The 19,815-nt window shown below is 39.8% G+C and overlaps 2 protein-coding genes across 4 annotated transcripts in view; one reads left to right on the top strand and one right to left on the bottom strand.

Moving 5' to 3' along the window:
- Positions 1 to 13,501, bottom strand: part of MIA3 (MIA SH3 domain ER export factor 3) — a 92,421-nt gene extending 78,920 nt beyond the window's left edge. Inside the window, exon 1 of the mRNA XM_055581936.1 lies at positions 13,498 to 13,501. The gene's annotated coding sequence lies outside the window, so the exon portion shown is untranslated. The remainder of the gene's footprint in view (positions 1 to 13,497) is intronic.
- TAF1A (TATA-box binding protein associated factor, RNA polymerase I subunit A) overlaps positions 5,235 to 19,815 on the top strand; it is a 32,802-nt gene continuing 18,221 nt past the window's right edge. Inside the window, exons 1-4 of one of the 3 annotated variants that reach the window (XM_055581944.1) lie at positions 5,235 to 5,466; positions 7,153 to 7,275; positions 11,577 to 11,746; positions 15,487 to 15,600. In XM_055581944.1, coding sequence (XP_055437919.1) covers positions 7,155 to 7,275; positions 11,577 to 11,746; positions 15,487 to 15,600 — 405 coding nt within the window. In that variant the 5' untranslated portion in view covers positions 5,235 to 5,466; positions 7,153 to 7,154. Of the gene's footprint in view, positions 5,467 to 7,098; positions 7,276 to 11,576; positions 11,747 to 15,486; positions 15,601 to 19,815 lie in introns of all 3 variants that reach the window. The other 2 variants (XM_055581943.1, XM_055581942.1) reach the window with 2 other exon arrangements.

Here is a 19,815-nt window from a genome sequence, read left to right as displayed (position 1 = left end):
GGAAATGGCAACCCACTCCAGTGTTTTTGCCTGGAGAATCCCAGGGACAGGGGAGCCTGGTGGACTGCCGTCTATGGGGTCACACAGAGTCGGATACGACTGAAGCGACTTAGCAGCAGCAAGCCTGCAGGTTCCTGTGTCCATGGAATTTTCCAAGCAAGAATACTGGGAGAGGTTGTCATTTCCTTCTCCAGGCTGTCTTCCCGACCCAAGGATTGAACCTGCAGCTCCTGCATTGGTGGGCAGATTCCTTACCAACTACACCACCTGGGAAGCCCCATTAGTCATTAAAGTGAAGTGAAGTTGTTCAGTTGTGTTTGACTCTTTGTGACCCCATGGATGTAGCCTACCATGCTCTCCGCCCATGGGATGTTCCAGGCAAGGGTACTGAAGTGGGTTGCCATTTCCTTCTTCAGAGGATCTTCCCGACCCAGGGATCGAGCCTGGGTTTCCAGCATTGTAGGCAGACGTTTTACCGTCTGAGCCACCAGGGAAGAGTCTCATTAGTCATTCAGATCAGATCAGTCGCTCAGTCGTGTCCGACTCTTGGCAGCATGCCAGGCCTCCCTGTCCATCACCAACTCCCGGAGTTCACTCAGACTCACGTCCATCGAGTCAGTGATGCCATCCAGCCAGCTCATCCTCTGTCGTCCCCTTCTTCTCCTGCCCCCAATCCCTCCCAGCATCAGAGTCTTTTCCAAAGGGTCAACTCTTCGCATGAGGTGGCCAAAGCACTGGAGTTTCAGCTTTAGCATCATTCCTTCCAAAGAAATCCCAGGGCTGATCTCCTTCAGAATGGACTGGTTGGATCTCTTTGCAGTCCAAGGGACTCTGAAGAGTCTTAAAACTATAATGAGATATTACTGCACATCCACTAGATGGCTAAAATTAAAAAGATTGATCATAATAAATGCTGCCAAGGATGAGGATAATTGGATCTCTCATTACATTGCTGGTTCTAATTTAAAATGATTCAACCCCTTTGGAAAACAGTTTGGCAGTTTCTTTAAAAATTATGCCTATCATACAAATGCAGTCTTTCCACTCCTGGGTATTCACTCAAGAGAAATAAACATATCCACACCAAGACTTGTTCACAAATGTTCATGGTGGCTTCACTGGTAACAGTGAAAACAAAAACAAACAAACAAAAACACAGCTGTCCTTTCACAGGTAAATAGATCTTAAAGTTTGGAATATTGCTCAGCAATACTAAGGAACTATAGATACTAGCAACAACAAAGAGATTCTGAGTGAAATAACCCTGATCCAAAAAATAATACACATTGTAAAACTGCATTTATATAAAATTCTAGACAATTCAGACTAACCTATGACAGTGGTTGCTTGGTGATAGAGCAGGGAGGATAGGGATGGGCATAAAGAAGCATAGGAGAAAACAGGACAGTGATGAGACCTAAACTACTGGATTGAAATGATCCTATTAAAAAGTAGTGGGATTATGTATAGTGGACACCTCTATACATAAAATAGATAACAAATAAGAACATACTGTAGAGCACAGGAAACTCCACTCAATACTCTGTAATGGTCTATGTGAGAAAAGAATCTAAAAAAGAGTGGATATATGTATGCTGCTGCTAAGTCGCTTCAGTCGTGTCCGACTCTGTGCGACCCCAGAGATGGCAGCCCACCAGGCTCCCTCGTCCCTGGGATTCTCCAGGCAAGAACACTGGAGTGGGTTGCCATTTCCTTCTCCAATGCATGAAAGTGAAAAGTGAAAGGGAAGTCGCTCAGTTGGGTCTGACTCTCAGGATATATGTATATGTATTACTGAATCATTTTGCTGTACATCTGAAACTAACACAGCATTGTAAATCAGCTATACTTCAATAAAAAATCTTAAAACAAGAGTAGTGGGAGATAATTTGGGTGGTGAGGGTAAATCAGATTATTAAAGATTACTAATCAAGCACAATAATTTAGATTTAGAGTGAAAAACAGAAAGCTATCAGACTTTCAGTAAATGGATCATATAACTGAAATGGAACTTAAGCAGTATCCTGTCTGAAAGCCAAAGAGAATTGAAGATTTGCATTGGGAACAGCCAGTAAATTATTTTCCTACAATTAAAAAGCCACGTCAAAGTCCTGTCAAAGGGTATATTCTCCTGGGAGTGAGTCATATACAAGGCAAGGTCTTCTATCAGCATGTACTATTTGTCTAGTCCTGACAAATATTATTACCATTTCTACTGAACAAAGAAAGAAACTCAAACACATGAAATTGCCTGGAGAATATAGGCTTATATAGAAGTTCCTGTTTCCGGGTCTGCCTGATTTACTTTGGCACTATCTTCATAGAAGCCAAATATTTGGTGCTTTGAACAAATACCAGGGTGAGGCCTGTACAACACAATTTCCACAGTGTAGACTGTTTGGCTTTATAACTATTTACAGTTTTCAGATAGGGATTACTTCCTTACTGGGACAATTAGCAGACACAGAGAATGGAGTCAAAAGCATTAAAATATATCAGAAGTTTAACTGTATGACCCTAGGCAAGCTGCTAACTTTTTTGAGGCTTAGAGTTCTTGTGTATAACATTGTGGCTCATGGTAAAACCTCATAATGTTTCTATACGAATAAACGGGATAATATATTATGAAGTTGTCCATTTATGTTGTTTAAATAAACAGCAGAGTCTCAGGCTCTTACAGCCAATAGGGATGGTTGATGATACAAGAAAGTGAAGTCGCTCAGTTGTGTTCGACTCTTTGTGACCCCACAGACTGTAGCCTACCACATTCTCCGTCCATGGGATTTTCCAGGCAAGAGTACTAGAGTGGGTTGCCATTTCCTTCTCCAGAGGATCTTCCTGACCCAGGGATTGGACCTGGGTTTCCCGCATTGTAGGCAGACACTTTACTGTCTGAGCCACCAGGGAAGAGTTTCAGCAAATCAATGACTTTGTCACAGAGGAGACACTTTTTGATAGTACCTACCCTGGAAACTGCTCCTTTGTCACTAAAAGATAGCATGGAGGGTTATAAGTCCCTCCAAAATATGCTTGTGAGGTCAAAAGTGCCTCCTGGAAGGAGACGCTGAGAACTGAGAGGGAGAAAATATGGTTTTGATGAAACATATAACCACAGCAGACTTGTTACAGATCATACACAGTAATTTCCAAACTCCTCTTGGTAGAAGTGGTACTAACCTCCCAGTTGAGAAACATTGCTTATAACTTTTTCTAAAATCTGACCAGTTAATAAAGCACCTGTGGTTGTGAAAATTCTGTATTTCGTAGTTTCTCTTAGCTGTAAAATAAAAAAATATCAATCTAAGAAAAAAACATATATAAGTTTCTCTTAGCTGTAAAATAAAATTATAATATCAATCTAAGAAAAAAATATATAAGTTTTTCTTAGTTGTAAAATAAAAAATTTATAATAACAATCTAAGAAAAAAAAATATATGTTGTTTAGTTGCAAAATTGTATCCAACTCTATTGAGAGCCCCATGGACTGTAGCCCACCAGGCTCCTCTGTCCATGGGATTTCCCAGGCAAGAATACTGGAGCGTGTTGCCACTTTCTTCTCCAGGGGATCTTCCTGACCCTGGGATCAAACCCACATCTCTTCCAATTCTCCTGCATTGCAAGCGGGTTCTTTATCACTGAGCCACCTGGGAAGCCCTATATATATCATTGAAGCTAATACTTACTACCTTAGTAGATATATTACACGTCTGAATTTGTATTACCCTACTCTGAGAGGGGTCTTATATTGTTCTGCTTCCACACTCCCACAGTTGTTTCCTCTTCTGTACTATCTTATCCTGAATTTAAAACTGAATTGGTTTTTTTTTTTTCCCTTTGTATTGGGAGTCAAATCATGGATATATTTAAATTATCGGGAATATTGTAGAGGAATTTTTCCCTTTATTCTTAACAAAAGAACATATTTCTCAACTAAAACTTAGGCAAATGTAGGCTAACAGGCAGTAGGTAAAATTATTTGGATAATAATTAAGTGGGAATTCACTGGTGGTCCAGTGGTTAGGACTCGGCGTGTTTACTGCCATGGCCCAGGTTCAATTCTTGGTCAGAGGACTAAGATTCCATGTCAAGTCTTCTAAACTATGCAGTTTTGTTGCATGTTTTCCAGCTGATTTGAACCCTTTTGAGTGCCCTGGTGTTTCCGGAGCTTAGAGGAAGTGCTCACCAGCCAGCTGGTTTTGTGGAAACTTTCATCTCTATCCTACTTCCCACAGAAAACCGACACAGAGAGAATAGCTCCTGATTGGTTCTGTCTCTCATTATTGACTTATTTTCAGCAAATATGTTTCTCCAACTTGTGTAGCTAATAATGGAAATAATCTGGTAGTCTGTCAGAGGAAAAAAGAAAGATATCAGTTAACTTCCTCCCTTTTATCTACTGTTGCCTTGAGTTGACTGATAACTTTAAGTTGTCAAAAATTTCTTCCCCATTTTTGTGGGAGCATGAATTTCCAGCCAGGTAAAACCCATTTTAGGTTGGTTTGGGTGAAATTACACCTCACAGCAAGGGAAGAAATGTAGCCAAACCAAATCTTTATATTAGAAACTTACTTTCAACACTTATTTCTTAGTAAGTTCGTTAACCCTCGTCATGAAAAGTGACTCCAGACGGGTGCACACCTCCCTTAAATTTGGGGGAAGCAGTCAGTCATTTCAATTCAAAGCTAAACCTTAAATAAAAGAAAAAAAAATTTCCAGGACGCAGTTAAAAGGCCATGCAGATTTATCTTGGCCACGCCTCCGAGGCTCGCTGCGCGCACCCGCGAGCCAAGCAGTAACTGAAAGGTCGTCATACGGAGAACTACTCGGACAAAGTGACGTTCTGCTTTTTTTGACGGTTACCCTTATCCAATGGCACCCCACTCCAGTTCTCTGGCCTGGAAAATCCCATGGATGGAGGAGCCTGGTAGGCTGTAGTCCATGGGGTCACACAGAGTCGGACACGACTGAGCGACTTCACTTTCACTTTTCACTTTCATGCATTGGAGAAGGAAATGGCAACCCACTCCAGTGTTCTTGCCTGGAGAATCCCAGGGACGGGGGAGCCTGGTGGGCTGCCGTCTATGGGGTCGCACAGAGTCGGACACGACTGAAGCGACTTAGCAGCACCCTTATCCAGCCGGCCTCCCCTTGCATTAATCTTCTTTTACAATTAAAGTCTCTCATTTTTCCCGCTGAGACAAACTAAGCTGTAAACCTGAGACCCATCCAATGGGAAGGCGGCAATCCACCGCCACTTCCAGGTCATTTCAGGGGTCGAGGCTGCTCCACCGCCCAATCGAGAGTTAGGGGCGGGGCTGCGTTTGCGCGTCTCCAGAGCGCTGGAGGCCAGTTTTGCAAGCTTGTTCTCGAAACTTGCTTGTTTCACGTTGTGTGAGGGTTTCCTCTCGCTGGTCCGGAGTCAGGAGACTGAGTTTGGTATCACAGAAAAATTCTGGCTTCAGGCAGGTAAGTCCCGCGGTTGTCGTCCATCTCTTATTGCCTGCGTTCACGTGAAAGAGGAAGGCCTACCCTAGGCTTCACCCGTGTTCTTTTATTTTCTCTTTTACTCTGAAACGGGTTCCGCGGGCAAGGCTGAAGGCGTGGAGCTGCTTTGGTTGCCGTGACAACTACACGACGCCTAAATGGCTTTAGAATTTGGGTTTGGGAGAGCTTCTTCTGGAAGGACTCAACGTATGAGTCGGGTTCAAAACTCATGTTACTTAAAACACGTGCTTTTAATCTGATTTTGAAAGGTTTGTTCGGTTTATGATGTGGAGAAGCCAAATTTTGAGGCAAGATTACTAGTTGGAAAGCTCATGCAGTAATCTAGACACAGTTTGAAGGAGTCCCGAGCTGGGGAAGTGGTGTAGAGTTGCGGAGTTTGGCGAAGATGGGAGAAGTACTAGCAGGTGGTACCAGCAGGACCTAAATTGGATATGTGGAAGGACGGAGAGGAGTCCTGAGCATCTTGAGGATTGAGTCTAAACTCAGCTTGGCACAAAGCTGTTTTTGTAGATTCTTTTCCCACCATCTGCTTTCCGCCTCCCTCTTCCACGAACACCCCAAACTCTGTTCATGACAGTTGTGTTTGGGAACACATTCTAGTTCCCAGAATATTGTCCTCACTTTTTTGTAACATTGGTCCAGGTTACATAGTTTCACTGAGCCCTTCAGTTTTTTCAACATGCAAATGGAAGAACATAACAGTACTCACCTCCAGATTTCTGTAAGGATTAAATTAGATACTTTGTAGGCTTGGTGTATCGGAGAAGGCGATGGCACCCCACTCCAGTACTCTTGCCTGGAAAATCCCATGGATGGAGGAGCCTGGTAGGCTGCAGTCCATGGGGTCGCTAAGAGTCGGACACGACTGAGCGACTTCACGTTCACTTTTCACTTTCATGCACTGGAGAAGGAAATGGCAACCCACTCCAGTGTTATTGCCTGGAGAATCCAAGGGACAGGGGAGCCTAGTGGGCTGCTGTCTCTGGGGTCGCACAGAGTCGGACACGACTGAAGTGACTTAGCAACAGCAGCAGGCTTGGTATATAGAGAGGACTCAATGAGAATGATAATTACTACTGTTGTTATTGTATTTCTCATATTGTCTTATACATCATTTGTGCTTCCCCGGTGGCTCAGTGATAAAGACTTTGCCTTGCCATTGCAGGAGATGAGAGAGATGCAGGTTTGATCCCTGAGTCAAGAAGATGTCCTGGAGTAGGAAATGGCAACCCTCTCTAGTATTCTTGCCTGGAAAATCCCATGGACAGAGGAGCCTGGCAGGCTATACCCCTTGGGGTCCCAAAGAGTTGGACACGACTGAACAATCACCTTTACCTCATACATCATTTATATGTTTCTTCCTCTATATTAGTTTTTCTTTTTTAAATTAAAGAGTTAGTATCTTATCTATCCTTGTCTCTTTTTGAAATATAGTAGTATTTGAAGTAGTCAATAGTTTTTAATTGGGTCATTCATTTTGGCTGCTGCTGACGTAATTAAATTCATTTCTTTAAAGGAACTTCCAGGTGCAGTTAATTTTGTTGATCATTGGTATTTATTAGATAAAAGTGGCTGTCTTTCTGTATAATTCAGAAACCTGTGGATTAAGATGTACAGGAAGTAACTGATATTTTCAGTCTGGAATAGATATGAGTGGTTTCAGTGAAGAATTGATAAGACCCACGACAGAGGATGAACAGGGAGAACCGTGTGTGCGCTCTGGTTCAGGAATGTGTTTCCCTTGGCTCCAGAAGCATATAGAATCCATAGGTAAGTAAAATAACATATAACCATTTCAGCTTTAATGCAAGTAGATGATAAGATTCAATATGGATACAAAATCAGATAGCCAAGCTGGTTCAATTTTCAAGATAAGAACATATGAGGATTTTTTTTAAGGCAGTTAATAAAAAAGAAATAGGAAAAAAATAGATTCTTTTTTTCTCATAGAATTCTTTGAATTAATAACAGTCTGTATTGTGGTAGATACACTTTTTTTTTTTCTTCCAGTAACTCTTCTGAGCATTTTACTATATCCCTGGCATTGGCTTAATATTGGGGACAGATTTGTTGAAGAAGATAAGATCTCTGCTATTGAGGAATACATACCAGAAATTTCTGTTGAATTGCATTGAAATAAACCCTAATAGAATTGATCTATAGCAGATTTTAGGAAAAGACTATTTTCTTCTTTGTTCCTCTAATGTAGAAATAAACAAGTTGTTCTATGGGATAATTCCTTATTAGAATATATTTTTACAAAATCAGTTATCTGTATGTTGTCATGAACTAGCACTTTTCTAATTATTCACAAATATATCTTTCTTAGCCTAGCTTTCTTTCCCCTTGATTGTGGGTCCCTGGCTGCTAGAATTTAGCTCTTATTTCTTTATTTTTTAATCTGAATATTATTTATTTAATTATCTCAGTAAATTAATTCTCAGTAAATATATGTACCAGGCATTTTACAGATGAGAGAACTTAATTTCAAAGAAGTTAAAATTCTAAATGCTGGTATCAGGAGTCAAACCCAGGCCTATCTGATCTCAAAATCTGCTTTGAGATACATATATTTAAAAAAAGGGAAAAGTGCCTAGCATAGAGCCTTGTGCGTCATGAGTGTTGAAAATGTAATAATTTATTGCCTCGTTCCTCATTTTATTTTTACTGGATTAATATACATGGTTTGAGTCAGGTTTCAATGAATGGAACTTCAGAGAGGGTGTTTCCTTGCCTCTTCTGGGGAGCTATTAATAGTAATCTAGTTTCTGCTAGTTACCGCATACCTGGGCATGTGTCTGTCAACAGTGTTCTATGGAGAGCTTGAGTCAGTCCATAAACAAGTAGGTTTAAGACCAGAATTTACATACTTAAAAATGTTTCATCTTTTATGGATAGCCTGTTAAACCCCAAATATTAATACTTTCTGTCTGCTATGAGAATATAGTTGCAGATAATATTGATGTTTTATTGGTAATTAACCACAATAGGAAAACCTAGTTGCCTAACAATTATTTACTTTTTATTCCTTTAAATATCTTTGGGTGTTTTGAAGGGTGTGTCCTCCAGAATAAAAACTTTGAAGGTGGGCACCCTATGGTGAGTACCTAGACTAGTGCTTAACCATGGCAGTGCTCAAAAAATACTTGTTGACAGGCTGATGAGTTTCTAGGTTCTCTCAAGGGAATTAGAAACTAGGTTGATGACACTAGTTCTTTACTGTATCTCATTCCATCAAATATATTTTCCTTGATAGTTATTCTTCAAGTTTATCAGCAACAAATAACATTATGTTTTGCTTACAAAGAATGCTCTTCTTTGAGCTGTTCCTGAGATAATTAGGCTCAGGTGTAAGATAGGAGGGGCATAGCCCAAGGATTTTTGTATCCTCGTCTAAAGTCAATTTCCAGTCTGAGCTGTGAAAACTTTAGAGGTATAACAGAAGGGAGTTTGGCCTGAGATCAGTTTTCCTTTAGATGAATAAATGAGGTTTTAGGGAAGAAGCATTTTTTCAGTTTCTTGGCCTAGCTGCCTGGTGTTGCTGCTGATATCCTAGGAACTTGGCTGTAGATCCTGTTAAATGCAGCTTCTAATTCAGAGAGGTGGGCAGGGCATAGTATTCTGGATTTCTAATAAGCTCTCTGGTGGTGTTAGGACTACATCTGGATCCCTGGGTGATTTGTGTATACATTTAAAAAGTTGGAGAAGCACCAGTCAAAAGAAGTAGTCTACTTTTTTTCCCCCTAAAAAATTAGGTACTATTTTGCACCATTTTAATGTGCCATCTAAGAATTGCATCATAAGTTTGGTAGTTCCAAAAGGCATAATTTTCAGCATATATTGGCACTTTCAAATGAAATTATTATATGACTTAAACAAACATATTTGGTGAGACTTCCTGAGTCCAATGGTTAAGACTCTATGCTTCTACTTCAGGGATGCAGGTTCAGTCCTTGGTGGAGAACTAGGATCCCACATGGTGTGTAGAGCGGCCATAAATTAAAAAAATAATTGGTGGAGTCTAAGTAGCTTAGGAATGTGATATCTTTTATCATCCATTTTGTGTTTATGAAAAAGCTTTTAATAGATGGAAATTTTATATTGTTCCTTTATTCTTCCATAAAGTATGTATCCACATTTAATTTTTGCTAATATCCTGTAAAGTTTTTAACTATTAAAATTTCTTCTGGATTGAGACATTATTATAATTAATTTTTTACACAGCTGATTAAAATAATGTATTACTTTTTTTGTTAAATTTTAAGTGTTAATGTAAATTTTTATTGCTTATTTATCTCAATAAAATGGATAAGGATATCACTTTTTTCCAATTCTTATATCTGTGGATGAATATTATATATTTCTAGAATGAGAAAAGATTTAGCTTTAATTCTATTGTATATTTTTAAATAATTTTATTTACTTAATTTATTTTTGGCAGGGCTGGGTTTTCATTGCTTCGTAGGCTTTTCTCTTGTTGGGGTCAGCAGACTTCTCGTTGCAGGTGGCTTCTCTCGTGGCTCCTGGGCTCTAGACCACAGGGTCAGAAGTTGTGGTTCACAGGCTTAGTTGCTCCACAGACTGTGGGATCTTCCTGCACCAGGGATCAAACCCGTGTTTCCTGCATTGGCAGGCAGATTCTTTACCACTGAGCCACCAGGGAAGCCCCTGTATTTTGTTTTAATTGGTGGAAATTCTGAGAAACTTTACTCACTTTAGTAAGTAGCTGGCAATGGATGGCATTTAATTTTAGCAATGTATCAGGTCTTTGACTCCTCTTCACTTACTTGTGAAAAAATTACATAGTGTTTTAAAAAATTATTAGATTCTTCTACACTTCTGATAAAGAACTAGAAGTCACCTGACTTGCAAATGGATGTTAGAGTCATTCATTTTCTCAACACTGAACACTTGTATTTTCACCTTAAGGTAATACTAGAGTTATTTTGATGAAGCCTTGTCTATATGCACAGCTTTCTAGAAGATTAATTTTAGGAAAGAGTATGTGAGAAAGTTGAAGATGTGCAAGTTGATTGCTATAAAGCTATTTTTGCATGATACTTATTAATCTCTGTGTATTCCCAGGGGTGGGATCTTCCCTGGTGGCTCAGACAGTAAAGAATCCTCTGCAGTGTGGGAGACCTGGGTTCGATCCCTGGATTGGGAAGATTCCCTGGAGAAGGGCATGGCAACCCATTCCAGTATTCTTTTCTAGAGAATCCCCATGGACAGAGGAGCCTGGCGGGCTACAGCCCATGGGGTCACAAAGAGTCAGACACATCTGAGTGACTAAGCATATTCCCAGGGGTGAGGGCGCCCCAACTGGAAGACTGCCGGCCCATAGGAGTCTTTAGTGGTGTGGGAAGGGAGGAAGAGGTGGCAATATGCAGCTTGTTGTCATAGATGAGGTTGTAACTAAGCACAAATCTTTTTTTTTTTTTTTTCATTTTTGAACAGTTTTTATGGCTGAGACATATGGGATCTTAGTTGCCAGATCAGGGATTGAACCCATGCCCCCTGCATTGGAAGTGTGAGGTCTTAACCAGTGGACTGCCAGAAAAGTCCTAACCCTAATATTCTTAACATGAGGATTGTCAGTATTTTAGAGATACAAAATGAAAGTGGTCCATGAAAAATAAAAGTGCACCTCTTGGTGTTTTCAGAACATAGGTAGGAAAAAAGACAGTGCTTTCCTAGGATGACCCTGATGATTTTTACACATTCTGAATACTTGGTATTTTGGACTGGGGGCCCTCTCTGAGAGATTCTTCCCAGACTGTTTAGTGCAAGGGTGAAAGGATAGTTGAATCAGATTTGAGGGAACTGGTGACCTTGGTAGTCCAAGAACATCAAATTAGACATCTCTTAAATCGAATTTTTTTTTTTTTTCATTTGCCACAACTAGTTAAAATGATGTGGAAGAGTTGGTTTTAAGTGGAGCTAGCTTTGGTATTGGGGATGGGTTGGGTTAAGTAATACCTACTTGTTAAAATTGTGCTTATCAGAAGTAAGATTCTTGAATTGTTGATTTGAGGTCACTGGCTCAAGACTTTCCTCTTTAACCTTTATAGCCTCTGGAGGAAAACAGGAGAAAGATTTTGCTCAGACAACAAGCGCTTGTTTAAATTTTATCCAAGAAGCTCTGCTGAAGCACCAGTGGCAGCGAGCTGCAGAATACATGCACAGTTACCTTCAGGTTTTGGAAGATACGGATAGCAACAAAAGGCAGGGTGCACCCGAGGTAAGTAAAGTGTGAGTCCCCTGGAAGACAGCACAGAATCCTGGGAGTTTCTGCCTCTTGAACTCCACCCAGAACAGCTTTTGCAAGATCTCAAATTGAGTTTGTATCAAGACATTTTTTTTCATACTTCATTTTTCTATTATCATTTTAAGGAGACGAAAAATACTTTAACTCTGAATTCTCAGATTCCCAAATATTTATTCATTCATTTAAGTAATTCTTCCATCTTTCCCCATGTCCTTATGGTCCCCTTTCTATAGGGTGGTTCCCATTTTCATGCAAACATGTCATTCTCTCTCCCACTTAATATCATCTCTTGACTTCTACTTCTTCCACAAGCTGTGCTCATTTCTCCCTTCTGCCTTTCAGCAGAACTCCTGGGAATAGTTTATATATCTATTCATTCCAAACCCTCTTCAGTTAGACTCCCCGACAAATCATCATTTCTACCAAACTGCCTTTTCAGGATCAACAGTGATAACCACTTTGCTGAATCCAGTGGCTGATTTTCAGTACTCGTCTAACTTGATCGTTACCAATATTAAGCATACCAGGTCATTCCCTTCTGTGTGATGAAGAAACAAACAGAATTCTTCGTCTGGCTTCCAGGACTCTGCACTCTCAGGTTTTTCTCCTACCGCACTGGCCATTCCTCGGTTTCCTTTTCTGATTGCTCTTCGTCTCCTTGGCCTTCTGACGTGGGAGTCCTTGAGAACTCCAATCTTTAGGTGTTATTGTTATCTGAACTCTCTTGATCTCATTCAGTTTCATAGCCTTCCATTCAGTCTGTATACTGGTGATCCCCCATTGTGTATCTGGGGCTCTGACATCTGTCAAGTCCAGATCGCTGTACCCAACATTCTGTTCAACCTCACCTCTTAGTATCTAACACCAACTAGTACGATATGTCGTATCATACTAGCAAATATAAACTGGTTCTTCTGATATTCCTTGTCCAGCCTAATTTTCCTTATCTCAGATCATGGTTCCCTTATCTAATTTTGAGGCCCAATCTGGAGTTGTTTTTTTTTTTTTTTCCTCTTTTGCACCTCATATCCAAACCATCAGAAAATTCTGTCCGCTTTCCTTTGAAAACCTGCTCCCTGCAGTCTTGAGTACTTCTTACCACATCCTTTTTGCTGCTTCCTTGACTCAAACCCCCATCGCCTCACTTAGATGACTGCTTACCCTCCTCTGCCTCCCAGTGTATTTTCGGCATAATAACCAGACTGAGCCTTAACAACAACAAAAAAATAGCCTTATTGAGAGACATTAAACACCATACAGTTCGCCCATTTAAATTGAACAATTCAGTGTGTTTTCATATATTCACAAGAGATGTGCAACGGTCACCACAATCTAAATTTAGAACATTTTTTGTTGCCCCTCCCCTCCCCCCCCCCAAGAGAAGCACTGTACCCACTTGTAGTCCCTCTTCTCCAGACCCTAGCCCTTGGCAACCATTAATCTACTTTTTATTTTGGACATTTCAAATAAGTAGAATCATGTAATATATGGCTTTTTATGAATGAATTCTTTTACTGAACATAATGTGTTCAAGGCTTATTATACCATATTGTGGCATGTTAGTTCTTCACTGATTTTTATTGCAAAATAATATTTCAGTGTAAGGCTTTATCTCATTTGATGAGATAAAACTGATACATCAGTTTTTAGACATTTGAGTAGTTTTTCTTTCTGTTACTATGAATAATGCTACTGTGAACATTCATGTACAAGTTTTTTTTTCTCCCCATGTACAAGTTTTTATATGGGTGTTTGTTGTAATTTCTCTTGAGTAAATATTATCGAGGAGGAGGAGTATGCTGGGGCATATGATAAATATATGTAACCTCTTAAGGAACTGGTAGACTGTTTTCCACATTGACTGCACTGTTTTACATTCCCACCAGCAACATACAAGGTTTCCAACATTTGTACATCCTCGCCGACAGTATTATTGTCTGTCTGCTTGATTACAGCCACCCTAGTGATTGTGACGTGGTGTCTCGTAGCTTTGATGGGCATTTTTCAAATGATTAATAATACAGCATAGTCCTTTTAAACCATGAGTCCAATCATGTCACTGCTCAGCTGAAAATCCTGCAGTGGCTTTCCTGTTTCACTCAGTAAGAGCCAGCGTCCTTTTGATCACCTACAAGTTCTCTGTGCTTTGCTCATTCCCTTTCCCCTTTGGCCTCATCTCCTGTTACCATCTAACTTGCTTTTCTTCTCCAGCCTCACTGGCCTCCTTGCTCATCCCTTGAACAGCCATACTTCTTCCTGATTGTCTTTGCTGTTTCTTTGGCTATCACTGTGGTCACCCTCCTTCACATCATACTTGCAGTGGGGCCTCCCTTCACTATTTCAAGTTGCAACTGCACACCAACCCCCTTCACTTTCCAGCTGGCACCCCTGGTCTTCTGACTCTGCTTCATTGTTTTTCCCATAATACTTGCCAGTTTAATTATTGTATTTCTTTGTTATTGTCAGTCTCTCTACAACAGAATGTAAATTCCACCAGGGCAGGGATCTAGAACAGTGCTTGGCATGTATTGTTAAATTTGTTTTGTAAAAGACAGTATATCCACAGATAACGTCACATGGATATCTCAAGTAGCTTTTACTATTAGAGTAACCATTGCATCAGTTAGATGTCTAATAGAACCAAAAAATATGAAAAAAAAAATTTAACCATTAATTGAAAGTTTAGTTTATGGACTAAAGTTAATCTAGATCTATAAAACATTGGACAAATTACAGTCCTTTTTTGTCCAGAGTTTGTTTTATAAATTGAAAGAATTAAATCAGTGGTTACCAGATGCTTGTTTGGGCTCTGTTTGAGTCACATAGAGCCTTTGTTGAAAGTACAGATTCCTGCCCTCCACCCCAGTTTTACTGAGTCCAAGTCTGGATGCCTGGAATATTTATTTTTAACTGGTGTCCCAGGTAATTCGTACATACATGTGGATTTAAGAACAACAGTGGTAGGATAATCTCCACATTTTCTTTAAGCTTCAAAATACTGCAGTTTGATTATCTATAAAAGAACTCTATCTCTTTCTGAGTATTATGGTTATACTAAACCAATATTATAGCAAAGAACCAGTTTACGTTGAAGATCAGTATCACTGAAGTACTTTAAATGGAGTAAGAGAAGTAGAGATTTGCCCTCATGCAAAGCAAGAGCTGCAAGTACTGTCCTCAAAGTCCTGGTGCTCTGGGGAGAAAAGAGTTTTACTAAAAGTTATAATAAATAAAGCTGATGCAGGTTCTTAAGTTGAAGCTCTAAAGATAGACTAACCACAGTCAATAGTTGTAGAACCTGATGAAATGTGAGGAAACATTGAGTCCATGGCTCTCACCTGACACATAATGAGAGCAGTGAAGAAACCAATATTAATGGAACCCGAGTTTTCTAACTTTAATGTTTTTCTCCTATACTAATTAAAAATGTTATCTGCAATATGTATCTTAACTGCTCACCTTCTTTAGACTTCTGGCTCAAAATGACACTGTTAATGACACCTGGTATTTTAATCAACAGGAAAAGCTTTTAATCACATAAAATGTAATAGTACTTCCATTGGGTGAAGTACAGTAAAATGTTGACAGTAGTGGTATCTAGAAAAAGGAATTTCAGGTTGTTTTTTAATGTTGTAATCAGAAGAAAATAGCTTCCTGAGACATTGGTTAAGGCAGGGGTTTTACAGTTTTGTTAGTAACTTCTGTTTTGACAGATTGTTTGGAGGCTTGGAAGTGAAATTCTTTATTATCATCCCAAAAGCAACGTGGAGACTTTCAATACCTTTGCCGACCGGATGAAAAATATTGGCATCACGAATTACTTGAAGGTGAGAATGTAGGCTTTGTGAATTTACATCTGCAGCATTCATTTTTTAAAATTGCTTGTCTCAGTGATAAGGTAGGTAAGAATGTAAAAAAGATGAGAAAGGGAGTAACACACCTGGGTCAGTAAGAGAAGCTGAGAGAAAAATTGCATTATGAGAGCCATTTACTTCTCCATTTCCTGTTGCCTACCACGTTGTGTGAGTGAAAATGTCTCCTCCTTGTGTATCTCTGGCTGCCACAACTGCTCCTTCAGAAATGGCATGTGTGCTTCACTGTGCTGCTAAGTCACTTCATTCGTGTCCGACTCTGTGCGACCCCATAGACGGCAGCCCACCAGGCCTTCCCGTCCCTGGGATTCTCCAGGCAAGAACACTGGAGTGGGTTGCCCTTTTCTTCTCCAATGCATGAAAGTGAAAAGTGAAAAGTGAAAGTGAAGTCGCTCAGTCATGTCCTACCCTCAGCGACCCCATGGACTGCAGTCTTCCAGGCTCCTCCGTCCATGGGATTTTCCAGGCAAGAGTACTGGAGTGGGGTGCCATTGCCTTCTTTGCTTAAGTCAGTTGAGCTCTCTAAGAATTGGTGCTTTTGGAAAAGGGAAAGAGCTAAACAAATTGGGAATTTGAATACTTGAGAAAAGTTTTCCAGCTTTGTTGAGATATAATCGACGTATGATTTAATTTCATATAGGGTATACAATGTGATAATTTGATAGCATGTGTATATTGCCAAATGTTTACCACAATGAGGTTAGTTAACATCGCCATCCCCTCACATAATATCATTTTGTTGTTGCTGTGTTGAGAATGTTGAAGTTCTACCCTTGTGGCAGCTTTCAGGTTAACAGTGCCATAGTCACCATGCTGTACATTAGACCCTCAAACTTACTCATCTTAGAATTGAAAGTTTGTGTCCCTTGACTGCTCCAGCCCTCAGCCTGTGGCAGCCAGCATTTTACTCTGTTTCTATGGGTTGGATGTTTTTAGATTCCACCTGAAAGTGAGATGAGAGAATATTACTTTTTTTATGACTTATTTCCCTAAGCATAATGCCCTCAGGCTCATCCATGTTGCCATACATGCAAGATTTCATTCTTTTGCATGACTGAATAATACGCCATGGTATATATGTGTGTATACAATATTTTCCTTATCCATCCATCCATCATTGCTTAGATTGCTTCCATGTCTTGGCTCTTGTGAATAGTGTTTCAGTGAACATGGAAGTGCAGATATCTCGTCCAGATAGAGATTTCAACTTTGGATATATATGCCAATATGGATTGCTGGATCGTATATTAGATCTGTTTCTAATTTATTAGAGGAACCACCATACCACCATTCTCCATAGGGGCTAGACCACTTTACATTCCAAAGGGAATGTACACCAGCAGTGTTCAACAGTTCCCTTTTCTGCACATCCTTACCAACACTTGTTATTTCTCGTCTTTTGTTTTGTTTTCCTTTTGGTTGTGCTGGGTCTTTGTTGCTGTGTGGGCCCTTTCTCTTTGCTGTTCCTCCTTGCCGTGTACGGGTGTCTCATTGCGGGGCACAGGCTCTAGGTGCACGGGCTTCAGTAGTTGCAGCATGCAGTCTTTAATTGCTCTGTGGCATGTGGAATCTTTCCGGGATTCCACATGTGAATCATGGGATTCCACACAGGAATCAAACCTGTGTGCCCTGCATTGGTAGGCGGATTCCCATCCACTGTACCACCAGGGAAGTCCTCTCTTGTCTTTTTGATGCTAGCCATTCTAGCTTGTGTGAAGTGGGAGAATTCCTTGGCTACCCAGTGGTTAGGATGCAAAACTTTCACTATTGTGGCTCAAATTTAAATTATTTATTTATTTTCAATTGGAGGATAATTGCTTTACAATATCGTGTTGGTTTCTGCCATACATCAACATGAATCAGCCATAGGTGTACATATGTCCCCTCTTTCTTGAACCTCCTCCTCCCACCTTTTTTTTTTTTTTTAATATTTATTTATTTGGCTGCACCAGGTCTTGGTTGCAACATGCGAGATCTAGTTCCCTGACCAGGGGTCAAACCCCGGCCCTCTGCGTTGGGAGCATGGAGTCTTAGCTACTGGACCACCAGAGAAGTCCCCCTTCTGCCCATTTTTAATTGTAATATGTTTTTTGTTTTCTTGCTATTGAGCTGTATGAGTTCTTTATAGATTTTAGGTATTTCTTATCAGATACATGATTTGAAAATGTTTTCTCCCAGTCAGTAGACTGCCTTTTCATTTTGTTGATGGTTTCCTTTGTTGTGCGGAAGCTTTTTAGTTTGATGCAATCCCACTTGCTTATTTTCACTTGTATTGCTTGTGCTTTTGGTGTCATACCCCAAGAATTCATTGCCAAGACCAATATCAAGGAGTTTTTTTTCGTCTGTTTTCTTCTGAGAGCTTTAGTTTCAGATCTTACCTTTAAGTCCTTAATCCATTTTGAGTTAATTTTTGTGAGTGGTATAAATTAAGGGTCCAGTTTCATTCTTCTGCATATAAACGTCTATAGTTTTCCCAGCATCATTCATTGAAGAGACTAACCTTTGCCCTTTGAGTATTCTTGGCTCCTTTGTCAAATATTAGTTGACAACGTATGGATGGGCTTATTTCTGGACTCCCAATTCTGTTCCACTTGTCTGGTGTGTCTGTTTTGAATGCTATAGTTTGGTAATATAGATTGAAATAAGAAAGTGCAATACCTGCAGCATTGTTCCTTCTCAAGATTGTTTTGGCTATTCACGGTTTTTTTGTGAATAATACAATTTTTGCATCCAAATTTGAAGATTGTGTTTTCTATTTATGTGAAAAATAGCACTGGTATTTTGGTAGGTATTGCTTTGGGTCTATAGATGGCTTTGGGTAGTACGGGTAGTGTGGACATTTTCACAGTAGTACAGACATTTTCACAGTATTAACTCTTCTGATCCACGTGTGAAAATGTTTCATTGTTTCCCATGTTTAGGCGGAGTTTTATCCAAATTAAAGTGTCCTTTAATAAAAGTTTTATCCAAAAGAATTGACATCCTCCAAAATGTTATGATAATCTCCCTCTCTGTGGTATATATTTGACTAAAAGCACTTTCTCAATCAAGTTTTTACATGCTTTTTAATTTTTTCCAGTACCTCTAAATAAAGTTTTGTTGGAACATTACCACACCCATTCATTTCCATATTGCCAGTAGCTACTTTTAGCCAGACAATGGCAGAGTCGAGCAGTTGTGACTGAGACCAATAGGCCTGTGAAGCATAAATATTTACCCTCCTATTCTTGTTTTGTTTTTACTTGCCCTAGTTTTCAGATATTTTTAAATTGTTGCAAAATGTACCTAATGTAAAGTGCGCTATTGTAACCATCTTTAAGTGTATTATTCAGTGGCATTAATTGTTTCCATTGTTGTGCAGCCATCGCCAGTATTGCCAAAATTTCTATCACCCCAAACAGAAACTCTGTATCCATTAAGCAGTAACGCCTGGTTCCCTCCTCCTCCCATCCCCTCATAACCTCTAATCTACTTTCTGTCTCTATAAATTTGGCTCTTCTAGGTATTTCGTATAAGTGGAAGCATATAATATTTGTCCTTTCATGTTTTGGTTATTTCACCTAGCATCATGTTTTCAAGATTTATCTGTGTTGTGGCGTGTATCAGACCCATCCCTTGTTACGGCTCAGTATAACTACAATATTCTGTTGTGTGTATCTGTCACATTTTCTTATCTTTTCATCTCTTGTTCGGTTGTTTCCGTCTTTTGGCTGTTGTGAATAACACTTCAGTGAGTGCTGTCATACAGATACCTGTCTGAGTCTCTGCTTTCAGTTTCTTTGGATGTATACCTTTGAGTAGAATCGCTAGGTCATGTTTTATGGCATGTACACACATATACACATATTTGTTGTTGTTCAGGCACTAAGTTCTGTCCAACTCTTTGTGACCCCATAGATTGTAGCACGCCAGGCTCCTCTGTCCTGCACTATCTCCCAGAGTTTGCTCAAATTCACGTCCATTATTGAATCAGTGATGCCATCTAATCATCTCATTCTCTATTGTCCCCTTCTCCTTTTGCCTTCCATCATTCCCAGCATCAGGGGCTTTTCCAATGAGTTGGTGGTTATATATGTGTATTATAAAAACATGTATGTATAGACATATAATTCTATGTTTAACCCGTTTAGGAATCACTAAACTGTTTTCCTTAGTGGCTGTAGCATTTTA

This window comes from Bubalus kerabau, chromosome 5 (assembly GCF_029407905.1).
Source record: "Bubalus kerabau isolate K-KA32 ecotype Philippines breed swamp buffalo chromosome 5, PCC_UOA_SB_1v2, whole genome shotgun sequence".
Taxonomy (NCBI): domain Eukaryota; kingdom Metazoa; phylum Chordata; class Mammalia; order Artiodactyla; family Bovidae; genus Bubalus; species Bubalus kerabau.
The sequence above is the reverse complement of the archived record's forward strand: the minus strand, read 5'-3'. Positions and strand labels throughout refer to the sequence as shown.